This window comes from Danio rerio, chromosome 8, assembly GCF_052040795.2.
Source record: "Danio rerio strain M-AB ecotype USA chromosome 8, GRCz13ab, whole genome shotgun sequence".
Lineage (NCBI taxonomy): Eukaryota > Metazoa > Chordata > Actinopteri > Cypriniformes > Danionidae > Danio > Danio rerio.
Window position 1 is genome coordinate 15,007,387 of NC_141028.1, and position 16,343 is coordinate 15,023,729.

The 16,343-nt window shown below is 36.1% G+C and overlaps 1 protein-coding gene and 2 long non-coding RNA genes across 9 annotated transcripts in view; 1 reads left to right on the plus strand and 2 right to left on the minus strand.

The window, feature by feature from the left end:
• The window catches only part of itgb4 (integrin, beta 4), a 63,198-nt gene that overhangs the window by 347 nt on the left and 46,508 nt on the right, over window positions 1-16,343 (plus strand). For 3 of the 7 annotated variants that reach the window (XM_087262841.1, XM_087262843.1, XM_087262844.1), the window contains exons 1-2: window positions 9,155-9,378; window positions 14,357-14,441. In XM_087262841.1, the coding sequence (XP_087118967.1) occupies window positions 14,363-14,441 (79 nt within the window). In that variant the 5' untranslated portion in view covers window positions 9,155-9,378; window positions 14,357-14,362. 7 annotated transcript variants of the gene reach the window in all.
• On the minus strand, window positions 503-4,903 carry LOC147842595 (uncharacterized). Its single transcript, XR_015497666.1, has 6 exons — window positions 4,847-4,903; window positions 3,496-3,601; window positions 3,303-3,373; window positions 1,692-1,876; window positions 1,321-1,524; window positions 503-858 (listed from the first exon to the last, which is right to left on the minus strand). It is a non-coding gene; the product is annotated as an uncharacterized LOC147842595 (long non-coding RNA).
• LOC147842596 (uncharacterized) lies at window positions 9,308-15,685 on the minus strand. The gene is made up of 3 exons (XR_015497725.1): window positions 14,027-15,685; window positions 10,833-13,000; window positions 9,308-10,778 (listed from the first exon to the last, which is right to left on the minus strand). It is a non-coding gene; the product is annotated as an uncharacterized LOC147842596 (long non-coding RNA).

The window sequence follows — 16,343 nt, forward strand, 5'->3', positions numbered from 1 at the left end:
TGTGAATATGTAGATATAATATGCTGTGGTTTCAAGCGTTGAACTACACATGCTAAGAAAGATTACTCCCAGATAGCAAAATACACTCGGGCCAGTTCCGGCTAGATTGTCGCCTGCCGAAGACTTACCCCTCGGCCCAACTCCGGCTGCCGGACTCGGGCCGGATGCCTGTGGACTCACTGCCCGATTCCGGCCCGAATCAAGCGGGCCAGATGCGGCGGCCGTAAGCGAGCCGACGCTGCGCATCCGCGCCGGAACCGGCGCGAGGGTAATGTGCGCTGCGGCCCGGAGCTGGCGCGACTCCGTATTTATACACCTTATAAAACCTTTTGGTATTACATTGGTACTTAATATATGGTATTACAACCATTTGAATTTATACAACAGCAAACACAGGCTATAATGTAAACACAAAGTGTAAGCACTGTGTTTAACCTTTGAATAAAGTGCAAACTGCATACACATTCTGTAACGAAAATAATCAGACAAATGACAAAATAAATAAATGTTAAACGTTTATTAATTGCAAGAAAAAAATAGTACTAAAATTTTATAAATAATTTTGTAGTGCACAAGAATATCAATATAAAAACAACAATAAAACAACACATTAAAGACACACAGAAAGATTTAAACAAAAAATCTAAAAATTACACACAAACACAGATGTTTTTAAAACAACCCTGTTTTCCCAATAGACTTAAATTAAAAATTTGTACAAACAGCTAAATTTTATATAAACCTAAATATAGAAACCAATTTAAGATATAGCAAGAAACATCTTAAAAATACCAATGACAATCCGTAAAATATCCAAGTCAAACTTGTAAAAAGTACTGCAGAATTCTGAAGAAACATCTTGAAACATTTTTTAATAAAACATTAAAATAATAATAAACAAACAAATATATATATATATATATATATATATATATATATATATATATATATATATATATATATATATAAATAATTGCAGAAGTATAAAGTCAAACTTATTTTTAAATAAACTTGAACAAAATTAATTGCACAAACAGCAAGACATGAGTGAGATGATTATACATTTCATATATATATACACGTCTTGTGCAATTTTATATTTATAATTTTATTTGTATTACGTTTATTAAAAATGTAGATGTTTCTTCAGAATTTGGCGCACACACATACATACATGCCTACATACCATACATATACACACACACACACACACACATACACACATATATATATATATATATATATATATATATATATATATATATATATATATATATATATATATATATATATATATATATAAATGCAAATGAAAGAAACAAATTGTTCAAGTATCAGGGAACATCCTAATACACTTAAAATGTTGTTTAAAAAATAAAACAAAATAGTGATGTAGACATTTGACACATTAGCTTTCTCTTCTTTCTTCCTCCATCCCTGTCAGGGGCAAGTTGTAGCTACCTTGTAATGCATTTTTCCACTTCTTTATCAGTGGCGTGGTAAGGACATTTGTCCTCACTCCATCTGTGATTAAAAGATAAACAGATAATTAGTAGTGAACAAGTACTAATGTAAAAAAAAAGAAAAAATTAGGAAAAAAAGTAGGCTACCTACGAAGCAAAAAAAAAAACAATAAAAAAAAAAACAAATAAACTTAAAACACTTTGAAATTAGCAAGAGCTTGAACTTACCAGTTTCTTCATTTGTTCGGGCTGCTCCTTTAGTTGATTTTCAAGCTTTTCCAAATCAAATTGGCCAAAGGAAGGTCAAATGTGTTTACATCTGGAATTTCATCACGTCTGTTTTGGTTTTGTGAGAATCAGGCCCAGCTGCTGCTTTATGACGTTGCATGATTTTAAAACTTCAGTCAGTCGTGCTAAAAAAGAAAAATAACAGATTAGTATAAATCAACCTGTAGCTTATTCTCATACAACTTGTGTAAATACAACAGTGGGTTAGACACTGCTGATATTCTCTAGTTGATCTTTACTTTCTAGCTGCATTAAACCATAACAAATTTAGTGATGTCTTCAATTCTTACAAAGACATCACGTGATGCAATAAGTTATGTCTTGATCTCAAACTGCACTAGAACAAAGACTGTAAATGTTCATAGGTGTACTGCAGGAGTGTCCAAACTTTTTGGGCCGAGGGCCCGATGCAAAAAAACAAACGTTGTCGCGGGCCAAATTTTACATACATCACACAGACACACACACACAGACACACACACACACACACACACACACACAGACACACACACACACACACACACACACACACACACATTATATATATATATATATATATATATATATATATATATATATATATATATATATATATATATATATATAAATGCAGTTGAAGTCAGAATTGTAAGCCCCCCTAAATTATTAGCCACCGTTTATTTTTTCCCCAATTTCTGTTTAACGGAGAGTTAAACATTTTTTTCCACACATTTCTAAACATATTAGTTTTAGTAACTCATTTCTAATAACTGATTTATTTTATCTTTGCCATGATGACAGTAAATAATATTTGACTAGATATTTTTAAGACACTTCTATACAGCTTAAAGTGACATTTAAAGGCTTAACTAGGTTAATCAAGTTAACTAGTCAAGGTAATTAGGCAAGTTATTTTATAACAATGGTTTGTTCTGAAGACTTAAGGGGCTAATAATTTTGACCTTAAAATGGTTCATGAAAAAATTTAAACCGCTTTTTATTCTAGCCGAAATAAAACATAAGTCTTTCCCCAACATCATTTGGGAAATATTTAAAAAAGAAGAAATAAATCAATGAGGGGCTAATAATTCAGACTTCAACTGTGTGTAGACAGACAGACAGATAGACAGATAGATAGATAGATAGACAGACAGACAGACAGACAGACAGACAGACAGACAGACAGACAGACAGACAGACAGACAGACAGACAGACAGACAGACAGACAGATAGATAGATAGATAGATAGATAGATAGATAGATAGATAGATAGATAGATAGATAGATAGATAGATCACAACAAGAACTGCTGCTTAATTGAATGCATGTAATAGCGACACCCGGTGGTTATTTATTGAATTACGTTCATTTTTGTATAGCGGGCCAGATTCTATTGATATTTATAAAAAGCCTCGCGGGCTGCAGATGGCCCGCGGGCCGTAGTTTGGACACGCCTGGTGTACTGGAATGTACAGTATCTGTGCATCTTCATGGTGGTCTTAAGATTTCTGCCATAGTCATTGATGGTGATGGTACTTGTGGTGCTGCATTGATTTCTGAAATCTTCATACCTGCCTTTTATCCAGCCTCTTTGTTCCAAGTAATTTTTCTTCATCACGGTATAGATGTGTCTATACTGTCCCTTGATCAGATACATTTACAAAACAAAACATCACTTTAGTATAGTGCCAGGGCAAAACTCACAGGTTGTAATAGATCAATGACAATGTTGACAGTATGTGTTTAAAATAATTGCAAACAAACCTGTTCTGTCTTGAGATGTATGACGGGCAATCATCGTCCTCATCTGTCTACCAGTCAGAAATCACAGTTGCATGTGGATGTTTTAGTCGAGCTTCCTCATATGCATCTATAATAAAACATCACATTGTTGTTAACCTCCCGTAAAGAAAAGTTCAAATCCTGAAATACTATCAAAGTTAATTAATGCATATAATACCTATAGTGTAAATAATCAGTACACAGAAGGATGCACAAGATTTATTCGGAGATTCATGCAGAGTGACAGCCTTATGAATCTGAGACATAGATTTGTAAGATGGCCAAGCACATGCATTATTCTGTACCCATGAAGATTAACCTACCATTGTGAAAAATGTTTGATGATAGCCAATAACAATAAACCATTTCAGCTGTTTGTGAAGCAATTAGTAATGTAATGTCTGAAAAGCTCAATCTATGTTGAAAATATATCAGCAGTTTACAGCTTATAATGGACTTTTAGCACACAACTATAACATGCCTATTCACGTTCAAAAGAGTGTGCCATTGACTTCTTTGGTCGTGATGTACTGCAAAATGATCTCACTAACCTTTGTTAAACAAGAACAATAAGACTTAACCAACAAATATTGTTACCCATTCATTTAAATCAGAATTTATCACTGTCAATAACATAAAAAACAAACAAAAAAAACATCAAATCTGCTTTAAGACGTTCAGTTTTACATTAACTGACCATTACAGCTTGAACAAAAGATATAATTGATTCACATAGGCTAACACATATGAATTAAAGTGCATAGTAATATATTTCTCTTGGATAATTTAAAGAGAATAGTAAACAGTCGAGTTTCGATCACTTTTCGTGACTAACTGCATAAACAAGATAAACAATAATATTTTATTAATCCAAAACGATTAGTTTTTATTTACACAATCACAGAATTAATACTGTTGGATAAGTATACGCCTGTACAATGATTTTTTCAACATCCACGGTACTTTATAATGTTAAATCAGGAAAAAAAACACGTTTTGCCTTGTTAGTTAATGGATTCGTCTACAGAAACTTTCTTTAACGCAAAGTTAGCATACACACAAATTCGTTTCATGTTTCTTTAAAATAATTAAAATAGTTTTCAGTTACTACACACGTTACAATCTAACATTGTGTAAAAGGAACAGGAACTTTCAGACGTGTTTGTAACTGTTAGCGTTAGCATACATTAGCTCCAGTCGTGTTTCTTAAAGCAAGTTACATTTCGTATCAAACTGTTTTAAATTACTAAACGCTGTTACAACCAAACACCGTGGAAATGTTTTAAGCTCTAAATTCGCTAATTATATAGTACACAAGCAGTAAAAAGCTTACCTTTCTGACCGGACTCCACGTGAAGTCTTTAAAAAAAAAAAAACTTTTTCTTCTTGTGATCTTCGTGCCATGGTGGTTGACAACCAGCTTTTTGGAGCATTACCGCCACCGTCTGGATTGGAGTGTGGATCATGAGTTTAGTCACGCATGTGTTTATTATGAAACCAACTTCTGCTTTAAAACAAAAACAGTCAGCACAGGAGCGTGCTATCTCAAAAATAAGCGAATTTTACATAGTTTTTCTCTAGATGACATGTATAATCTATTTATAAATAATATTGTTTTGTTTGCGTCTAAACATTGCGACCATCCACACTAAATATTCTTTTTTTTTTTTTTTTGCTATCGTACCATGAATATTTTCTCAAATTATCATTAAACGTGGAGCTAACAGATTACTAGATAAAATAAGAACTTAATCGGTTGCCATCAGCCTTAATCGGTTGCCATATGGTTGACCGGAATCGGGCCAGTGCTTTACAGCCGCATCACAACCGCATGTGCGCGAGCGAGCTGCGGGCCGCACTCGGCCCGGATAACACTCGCCGATGCCGAGTCGGAGCCGGAGGCGCCGGAGGGCAGCCGAGCTCGGGCCGATTACTGCCTGCTATCTGGGCTGTGGTTATCACAATTTACCGTTGTTTCACACCGGAAGATGTTGCTAAGAAAGTGGTGTCACTGTCGTCAGCAATAAGAAGTAATGTAATCAAATGTAATGTTTTCAAAGCTTCCTTCATTTCATGTGTTTTATAATTAAAATATATCATTTAATTTTTAACTCAGAAATATAAAAGTTACAGAACTAGCAAGTGAACAATAATCTATTGAAAAAAATAGATAGATAGATAGATAGATAGATAGATAGATAGATAGATAGATAGATAGATAGATAGATAGATAGATAGATAGATAGATAGATATTTGTGTGTATGTTTGTATATGATATTTCTTTTATTGCTGGATTTCTTTTATTGCTGGATTGCGGCTGAAAGGCTGAAGTAATTGTATGAAGCATTCATACAATAAATATTTTATTCATTCATTCGTGTTCTTTTTGGCTTAGTCCCTTTATTAATCCAGGGTTGCCACAGCGGAATGAACCACCAACTTATCCAGCAAATGTTTTACACAGTGGACACACCCATACTCTCTTGCATTCACACCCACATATACACTACAGACAATTTAGCTTATTCTATTCACCTGTATGTATGTCTTTGGACTAGAGAAAACCAGAGCACCCAGAGGAAACCCGTGCAAACACACCAGGAGAACATGCAAACTCCAAACAGAAATGCCAACTAAACCAGCTGTGGCTCGAACCAGCAACCCTCTTGCTGTGAGGCGATTGTGCTACCCACTGCGCCACCGTGACAGCCCATAAATTTTTCAGTCTATTTAAAAATATCTCCCATAAAAGTGTGTGCGTGCAGCATTTTTTACCTTCATCCATGCCTTGTTTTGTACACTTCATGGGAGGTGCCTCCAGCAAGTTCCATATTATAATTGGAGTCACACAAGTACTAAACCGTAACTGGCAACTGGTTACCAGATTTTTTTCTCCATACTACTTTTGGTGGAGAAGGGAAATCCTGACAGGGATTTTTTTGGACTGCTAAGAAGGAAAACAGTATTTGTTTTGGAAAGCATGCCCAGAATTGGCAGACCTTACAGTAATAAGATATAATCGTTGTTCCAAGAGCAAAAATATAGTTTAACAACTTGGTGAATTTGCTCATTTAATGTACAGTTTGATCTTTATTGTCCTTTTCAACTTATTCATTTGTCTTCATGCCTATCTCATCTAATCTCATCTAATTGTGAGTTGGATGTTCTCTTAAAGCCAAAATAAACATTTTGTATGTACATTGATATAAAAAAAGATCCAACGGAAACATTTAAGCATGTGAGGAAATGCACTTGGAACTTTTTCTGATGTTCGGCAGTCAGGAATGGCAAGAACAGTGGCTAAGGTTTTCCACAGGTCGTCCCTGAGGGACAGCTGAACCACACACATCCCTTTCTAAAGTTTCACTGAGTGCCAGGCAGCCTGATTGTTACTTGGGAAGGACACACCTTGTTTCTGACTCATTGTGTGTTTAGTTTATGCATCTGCCCTGCGGGAATGCGGTTCCCATGATTTTTCGTTGCCATGGGGATTTTGTGTGCTTGTACTGAGTGTTTTTGCCCTATGAATTTTTGAAAGCATTATTTACAATGACTTGGAGTAAAAACCTGCTTAATGTATGCATATGTACAAATGTAGTTTCATTGGTCTGTCTGTCTGTCTGCAGTATCTGTCTATTCACCCATCCACCTGTCTGTCTGTCCGTTTGTCCATCCATCAATCTACAGTTTCTATCTGTCTTTCCACCTATCTATCCATCCACCTGTCTGTCCGTCCGTCCTTCCATCCATCCATCCATCCATCCATCCATCCATCCATCCATCCATCCATCTATCTATCCATCCACAGTATCTTTGTCTATCCACCTATCCATCCGTCTGTCCGTCCATCTGTCTGTCTGTCTATCCATCCATCCATCCATCCATCCATCCATCCATCCATCCATCCATCCATCCATCCATCCAAAGTATCTTTGTCGATCCACCTATCCATCCATCCATCCGTCCCTCCGTCCGTCTATCCATCCGTCATTCTATCTATCTATCTATCTATCTATCTATCTATATCTATCTATCTATCTATCTATCTATCTATCTATCTATCTATCTATCTATCTATCTATCTATCTATCTATCTATCTATCTATCTATCTATCTATCCATCCTTTTGTCTGTCTGTTGTTCTTGATCTCTCTGCCTATCATTTTCACTCTGTCTGTCTGTCTGTCTGTCTGTCTGTCTGTCTGTCTGTCTATCTATCTATCTATCTATCTATCTATCTATCTATCATCTATCTATCTGTCTGTCTGTCTGTCTGTCTGTATATCTATCTATCTATCTATCTATCTATCTATCTATCTATCTATCTATCTATCTATCTATCTATCTATCTATCTATCTATCTATCTGTCTATCTGTCTGTCTGTCTGTCTGTCTGTCTGTCTGTCTGTCTGTCTGTCTGTCTGTCTATTCATATACCCATCCATCCATCCATCCATCCGTCTGTCTGTCTGTCTGTCTGTCTGTCTGTCTGTCTGTCTGTCTGTCTGTCCGTCCGTCCGTCCGTCCGTCCGTCCGTCTGTCCGTCTGTCTGTCTGTCTATCCATCTATCCATCTATCCATATACCCATCCATCCATCCATCCATCCATACATCTGTTTGTCTGTTGTTTTTGATCTCTGCCTATCATTTTTTGCCTGTGAGTTGTTCTGTCTGTCTGTCTGTCATTTTGTAAATCATGCCCAGAATTGGCAGACAATACAATAATAAGATAATTTTTGTTCTGTGTGTCCATTCTTCTGTCCATTCTTTCTGTTGTTCTTTATCTGTCTGTCTGTGTCATTGTGTGTCTTTTATCTGTCATTTTGTTCAGTTGTTGTTAATATTATTCTGTTTCTCTATCTCTCTCTCTCTCTCTTTCTCCCTCTCTAAGCTGATCTGGATAAGGTCACTGACCTGCTCAACTCATAAATGGAGGTCAATCTCAAAAATGTTGCTTTGTTCCTGCTTCACAGGACTGCATGTTTTCACTACACTCTCTCTCCTTCTTTCCCCATCTGAATCACTTTATCTCTCGCTTCCTCTCTTGCCGTCTCACTTTCTCGAATTAAGGACACATTTTTGTGTGTCCGTGACATTTAAAAGACTTCAAAGGCAATGCTTTATGCAAGCTGCACAGTTCACTCAGCCTGTCCAATTGTTGGTCATGCACATTTTAATACTGACTTGGTTGCTTTCAAAGCTATCCACATTGTCTTAAAGTGTGACAAAGCACGTGTTTGTGTGTGTACCTGTGCATGCATGTGCAGAAACGAGTGCGGCAATGATTCTTTGTACCCTGCAGGCAATATATCTGCCTGCCACTCCCTGTGCAAGGGCAGCTTAGGGCAGGGTTTCTTCACTCGTTCCCTCTTTCTCTCAGTCTGTTTTCCTCTCTCCGTCAGGGAGGAGCTTTGGTCCGTCATTCTCAAGTCCACACAGGTGAGAGTGCTGCTGAAGGAATGTGTGCTGAGCGAATGTGCAAAGGACAGAGGGAAAGGTGGAGCGACCTCGTTACCTCACGAAGCTAAGAAAAGAAAGGAAGGGTGTTGACTGCAAACCCACCTGAACAACTTGAGCAAGAGAGGAGGGACCAGACACACATTTACACTTAAACACGAGTCGTATGTGGGGGGAATATTCAGTCCATTTTGCACAGCGGGCTAGGAAGGGGGCTTTTTTATTCTCTTGCAAGCAATAAAAGTTTGTCCGTGGCTTGGATTTGTAAAGACGCAGGTGGAAAACCAGTTCTGTTCCCCTCCTCTGTTAATAATTGGACAAGGAGAGAATTAAGGATTTTGTTTTTAGAGAACTTTTGCTGTTTCTCTGGACTCTGGGACTTGGATTGGGAAAGAACAACCTAAGAGGTTTGTGAGATCAGCAGTCTTTTTATGTCTCTACTTCCTCTTTTTTTATTTGCCTGCTTGACTTCTTATGTTTGCTGATGTTTGTGGCTGTTGAAATGAACTTTAATGTTGTGAATCAGTTTGTTTGCTAACTTCTGTTTCGTTTTTTGTGGGTTATCATCCTTTCTGTTATTGTTTTCATATTAAAGTGTTCCCATTAAATCCTTAAGAGGGTTTGAGAGGGAAAGATGGGGTTTGGCTGTCAGTTATTTCACGCTTTCCAATGAAAGAGTATAAAATGTATTATTAAAACAGTATAAAATGTGTTATCAGCAAGAATTCTACCTTCAAATAAAGTGTGACCCAGTGCAAAATAGTGGTGCAGTTTATACATTTAGCTTAAACAAATACTAATTTGCTGCTTATTAATTGTAAAGTATGTTTAGGTATTGAGTAGGATTGGGGTTGTAGAATAAGATCATGCTTTATAAGTATTAACAAACAGCCAATATATTAATAATAGGCTGAAAATAATCCAGTTAAAAGTGAAAATTGGTACTTAAAGTCTTACTGTTCAATGTAGTTCAATGTCATTTCAAGATTGATTGTAAAGTTACAATGCTATTGCAACTGCACATTTCTTTCAGAAATATTGTGTTTGTTCGATATGTTGATGCTATTATAATTTCTTTATTGTTGATTAATATATATAATTACATGTATTTGCTAGTTTTTGAGGTAGGATGATAAGATCATGCTTTATAAGTATTAATAAACAGCCAATGTCCTAATAACAGGCTGATAATAAAGCCAGTAGCTAGGAAGGGATTTTTTTACTTGAAGTCTTCATTGTAATGTAGTGTCATTTCATGATTGATTGAAAAGTTATTACACAACTGCAGCTGGATATTTCATTCAGGATTACTCTCTATATATGTTGCTTCTGTTTGATTTGTTGATGATATTATAATGCTTTTATTATTTACAAACATTTATAATAACTTGTATTTGCTTGTTTTTGAGGTGAGATTAGGGAGGTAGAATAACATCATGATTTAAAACTATTAATAAACAGCCAATATATTAACAATAGGCTGATAATAATCCCATTTAGAGTGGAAATTGGTATACTTAATGTCTGTTCATTGTAATTCAACGTCATTTCACGATTTATTGGAAAGTTATCATGCTATTGCAAGTGAACAATTCTTTCAGCATTACTCTGTATATATTGTGTCTGTTTGATTTGTTGATGATATTACAATGCCTTTATTATTGATTAACATTTATAATAACTTGTGTTTGCTTTGTTGAGAAATAAGAAAGATTGTAAAATTGGCATCAAACAGATTGCAATGCAAACAGCGTAATGTGCGTTTCATGTTTTATAGCTTCAATGATTCATTTGTATGATGAAAATACTCAAAAACTACTAATATGTTCATATTGTTACTTCTGGGTCATGTTGTTATGACCAGATGTGATTTATCTGGTCTTTTGAGAGGTCAGCACAGCCCAGATCAGGTTCACCATAGCATGCTAAGGTCTGTTTAGGTCTCAGGTGCAGTGATGTTTTTTATGAGATTTTCTGTGTTTTCTCTCTGCCTGATGTGAAATTCCAGAGATGTTGGTCAGAATATGAACTTAGAGTAGAAATATGTGAATGTAAAATTGATGGAAGTGCCAACAACAGCTTTAGAACATCCTGTTTTTGGGGTAAATTTAAAGATTTGTAAAAATAGGGGGAGATTATTCACGTATTTCAACATATTGTACATTCAGTTCAATTCATGTTTATTGCTATTGGGCTTTTACAATGTAGATTGTGTCAAAGCAGCTTAACATAGACGTTCTAGCAAATTAAAACTGTCAGTCCTGTTTTCAGAGTTGAAGTTCAGTTTCCTTCCATTCAGTGTGGTTTAAATTTCACTGCTGAAAGTCCAAACACTAAAGAGCAAATCAAACCAAAATATTTACCTATAGACATTAAAAAGGGTGGATTTGATGAGACCTTATCCATGACTTGTATGTAAAATCCTTATTTCATTTGTGACTTTTTTACTACTTGAGTATTGATGAACATAAAAGATGTTTTTGCAAGTCTGAAATCACCCCCAGCTGCTAATATATTCAACACATTCCAGTGGAATATATACTGAAAACTTTCACGAAAGCAAACACATGGGATTCATTATTTATGAATTATACAATGTTTGTTAATGACATAGAACACTTAAAAATATATATTATTTCAGAAGTAGGTTTTTGCACTGATGCCATAGAACAGTTTTTCTCAACCACGTTCCTGAAGGCTGACCAGCACTGCATATTTTGGATGTCTCGCTCATCATTGTCTGCCACACCCATTACAGGTCTTTCAGTCTCTTTTGATGAGCTGATGCAGGTGTGTTTGGAGACATGGAAAATTTGCAGAGCTGGTGGTCCTCCAGGAACGTGGTTGAGAAACACAGCCATAGAAGAACCATTTATTTTTCTCCAAAGATCTTTTCATTTAACTCTCACAAAAACCTATTTTTTCTTAGTTTGAAAACTAAAAAAGTGAAAACTGTGTGCAATAGAGCCTTTTTGTGTCTTCACAGAACCATCAGCACTAAGAAACGTTATTTTTAAAAATAAACCCATTTCTACCACAGTATGTCAATGTTAATTAGACTTTAATGAGCAAAAACAACAAGCATACAGATCTTACAATAAGCAGATGGTGGTAATCTACTAACAACTGCCACAAACTGTTAGTAAATTACTCTCAGACATTCAAAAAAAGTTTTTTTTCCAACAAATTCTATCAAGAAGCAATTCTAATGCTAACAATTCTAATGTAAACCTTAAATAGCATTAAGCTGACCACCACAAACCTTAATAAACCTTGTTGCAAGGTTATTTAAATCCTCTCCTCTTTAAAAAAAATGCATCTGTCAAGGAAATAAATTGTTTTATAATATATATACTCAAAAATAAATGTAATCACAAATCTTTTACTTCACATATCACGTATTCATTGACTATGACAGCAGTTGTGTTAGCACTGTGAGTAACACTTTTTTCAAACTTAAGTTAACGCTGAACAAAACTTAATTGACCAGAACTTAATTAACTCTTAAAATCAGCATTCACTAATGCAATCCAATGCAAAAAGTAGATTTTTAACACCTGTTAATGCACTGTTAACTGACATGAACAGTTTGCTGTCTTAAGTTACTGTTAACAAAGATTAGTGAACAGTTATTTTCATGTCAGCTTATGCATTAACCAATGTTAACAAATACCTGCTATGGAAAATAAAAATATACGTGTTAACAGTCAATGACCAAATTTTAAAGTCAGACTTTCCACTGTCTTTCTCTTCTCTGGATTCCCTGTCCATCTGTAGAGGATATGATAGGAATTCCTGAGGAATCATTGGTCTGTTTCTGCTCTGGTCTGTCAAGAGTTCAGATTTATAGGGGGTGAAATGGGCTCAGCTTTCATTTGATGTTTTGAGGGAGAAAAGAATCGAGTGAAAAAGCGAAAGAAGGTGATATCGGGCAGGTGGATCAGATTTCAGCTGCTGTTTTTGTGATTTACGTGCCAGTGTAACAGCTGAGGTGCGTGCTATTCTACTATTTAAACTGTGAAAACTCGTCTGAAGCAGGCGTGTAGTTCTAAAAAAAAAAAAAGGTGGTGTACTATTACCCATCCAATCCAATTTTAAAAGTAGGCAAAGAAACGACGAAAGTCAATGTTTCCTCGATTCATTAGCTATATATATATATATATATATATATATATATATATATATATATATATATATATATATATAAAACTATGGAAGTCGGTTACAGGTGTCCAGCTCTCTTCGAAATATCTTCTTTTGTGTTCAACTGAATAAAAAAAGACAAATCAGTTTGGAACAAGTAAAGGTTGAGTAAATGATGACAATTTTCATTTTTGGGTGAACTATTTATTTAAAAATATTTAAACAAATTTATTCATTTTAATTCCAATTCAGTTATGCTTGGCTAATAGTGACCTCAGCAGACCTGGAGATTGGCTGATTATTTTAAGCTGTATTTTAATATATATGAGCCTAATTAAATATATATAATAATATGCAGATATTCCAACAATCTATCGATAAACACACCTTGCGCTCACAGCTGTTTTTTGCTGACTAAATGAAAAACGAGTTGAAAACAGAGGAGAGGAAGTCTGCCTGCGTTTTTATATCAAATTTTTAGGGGACTGAGGCGGTCATTTAGTGATGTACAGTTTATGAGGTAATCGCAAATAAGGTTTTAGGGGGGCCGAATGGAAATATAGAAGTGCTAAAGGGGCACCCATGCTGTTTTTTTAATTTTACATCATTCAGTTGATTTGTTGTGATCTTCGAAAAACTCTCACGACATGTTTTTAAGGCTGCTGCGGTCGTCAGGGGGCGAAGAATGGCGCAAATTAAACAAATGCACCAATTGCAACAAATTAAGATGCAAATTAAAAAATACATTTGGTAGACAGTTAAAGGAGACGCGAAGGCACAAAATTCACCAAAACAAGTGAGTATACCGAAGGCATACGCAATTATTGATCCTCAGAAGTGGTAATACCCAAACAGCTCGTGGAAAAAAGTATGCATACTGAGTATAAGTGCGTATAGCAAGGACTACACCACTGGTCTGAAGTATTTTCAATTTACTAGAACTCACAAAATCAACATTGTAAAAGCGCTATTGATGTAAAGATGGATTGAATTGAACATTAGATTTAATGTCTGAAAGTCTAATTGGCTTTACGAAAATGTTTTGCAAATTAAAAGTGAATGTCCGCAGCAAAGTGTTTGTTAAAGATGTGGTTTCAGCTGAATATTTTATGGTGTTTATCAAAGCACATGTCTAGCGTGCCTTGAATCACTCATTTGTGTTCAGCTATGGCGTGTGTCTCTGTATATGTGTGACATCTGTTGGCCATGTTTGACTTATGTGATCTCGCTCTTGTGTTTCAGATTGAAATGGGAGGATGGGCGATACGTCTGGCTGTGGGGATCTTCCTTCTCTTGCTTGCTGCGACAGACAGTCGTGCTGATGAAGGTGGGAACATCAGCTCTCAGGCCCCTTAAACCTCAAATCATAGTTACAGACAGTTTGACTTGGAAGCTGTGCCAGCTTCGTTTAAAAAACAGCAGATTACTCTATGCTAACTATAATCAGAGATATTAATGATTGTGATGGTATTTGTATATAAAAAAATTCGAAGTAAATCGGCACACTGCCACCTTAGCTCTCAAAAAATTTTTTTAATGTCAATATCACAACGTTTCGACCGACATGGTCTTCATCAGGTTCACATGATGAAGACCATGTCAGTCGAAACGTTGTGATATTGACATAAAAAAACATTTTTGAGAGCTAAAGTGGCAGTACATTTCTGTTTTTTGCATGGTATTTGTATATAACATTACATATCAGATCCGGTTGCTCCCATAGTCCAAAGACATGTGATATAAGTGAATTGGATGAACTAAATTGGCCGCAGTGTATGGGTGTGTGTGTAAATGCAAGAGTGTATAAGTGTTTCCCAGTACTGGGTTGCTGCTGGAAGGGCATCCGCTGCGTAAAACATATACCGGAATAGTTGGCGGTTCATTCTGCTGTGGTGACTGCTGATAAATAGGGACTAAACTGAAGGAAAATAAATGAATGGATAACTTATCAGAATTCAGGTCTGTATTGTTGCACAAAATCACCCTGAATTTGAAATAAAAGCCAATAGTTGATAGTCCACAAACCATAACTGTAATAGCAAGGAAAGACCACAGCTGATGATTAGTAAGTATATTGACAGCCAATCAGAATCCATCCTGATTTGACAAGCTCTAACATTTAAAGGGACAGACAACTTAATTGTGGCACAATTATAATGGATGAAACTGATACTGTATTAAAGGTCCCCTGATGTGCTTTGAAATGTGCATTTTTTTATTTCATGTTTGATGTAATCTCGTGGCGCAGTAGGTAGTGCTGTCGCCTCTCAGCTAGAAGGTCGCTGGTTCGAGCCTTGGCTGAGTCAGTTGGTGTTTCTGTGTGGATTTTGCATGTTCTCCCTGCGCTCGCGTGGGTTTCTTCGGGTTGCTCCGGTTTCCCCTACAGTCCAAAGATATGCGGTACAGGTGAATTGGGTTGGCTTAATTGTCTGTAGTGTATGAATGTGAATGAGGATGTATGGATGTTTCCTAGAGATGGGTTGCGGCTGGAAGGGCATCCGCTGTGTAAAAACGTGCTGGATATGTGGTTATTCCGCTATGGCGACCCAGGATTAATAAAGGGACTAAGCCCTTTGTAATCGCAACTGAAAAATGAAAAGAGGACGGGACATTGTGTGGCTCCTCCCCTTTTTTTTACAGCCAATAGCATTTTATCACATCTCTGCCAGTGAAAGTGGTTGAGCTCAAGCACATCAAATGAAAAGTAAATGAGAAGGGGGCGGGTTATGTCAGATACTAGAGAGCATCTGATTGGTCAATATTTGATGAGAAACTGAAGGATGAGGTGACTTAAAAATACTTGTTGATCCATATAGGCGGATGTGGAAAAACTGCAAGCTTTGGGTATTTATGGTTTTATATCTCCTAAACGTGGATTTTGTCACGGTTTTGGAGCACACTAGCTTATTGACCTTATTCTTCAATACGGAAATGTGCTCGTTTTTGCGATTGTTTTAGAACTTCCAAATCAGTTGCCTATGGGAGAAATTACTAGGAATAATAAACCGCAGAAAACGATCAAACTACTGGCTCTAAAAACATTTGTTTGCATGGCTATACATAAAAAGTAGAATCATATAATCAGAAAATATCAGTTTACAGCATCAAGCAGCATAACGAGCTGTTTTTAACCTGTAAAATGTCTCTCTAGCCTCTAGAAAAAAGTCTCAACCAAAAGGATTCAAATGGTTGCGCCCACTCGTACGCGGAGAATAAGGGGAATAGATTT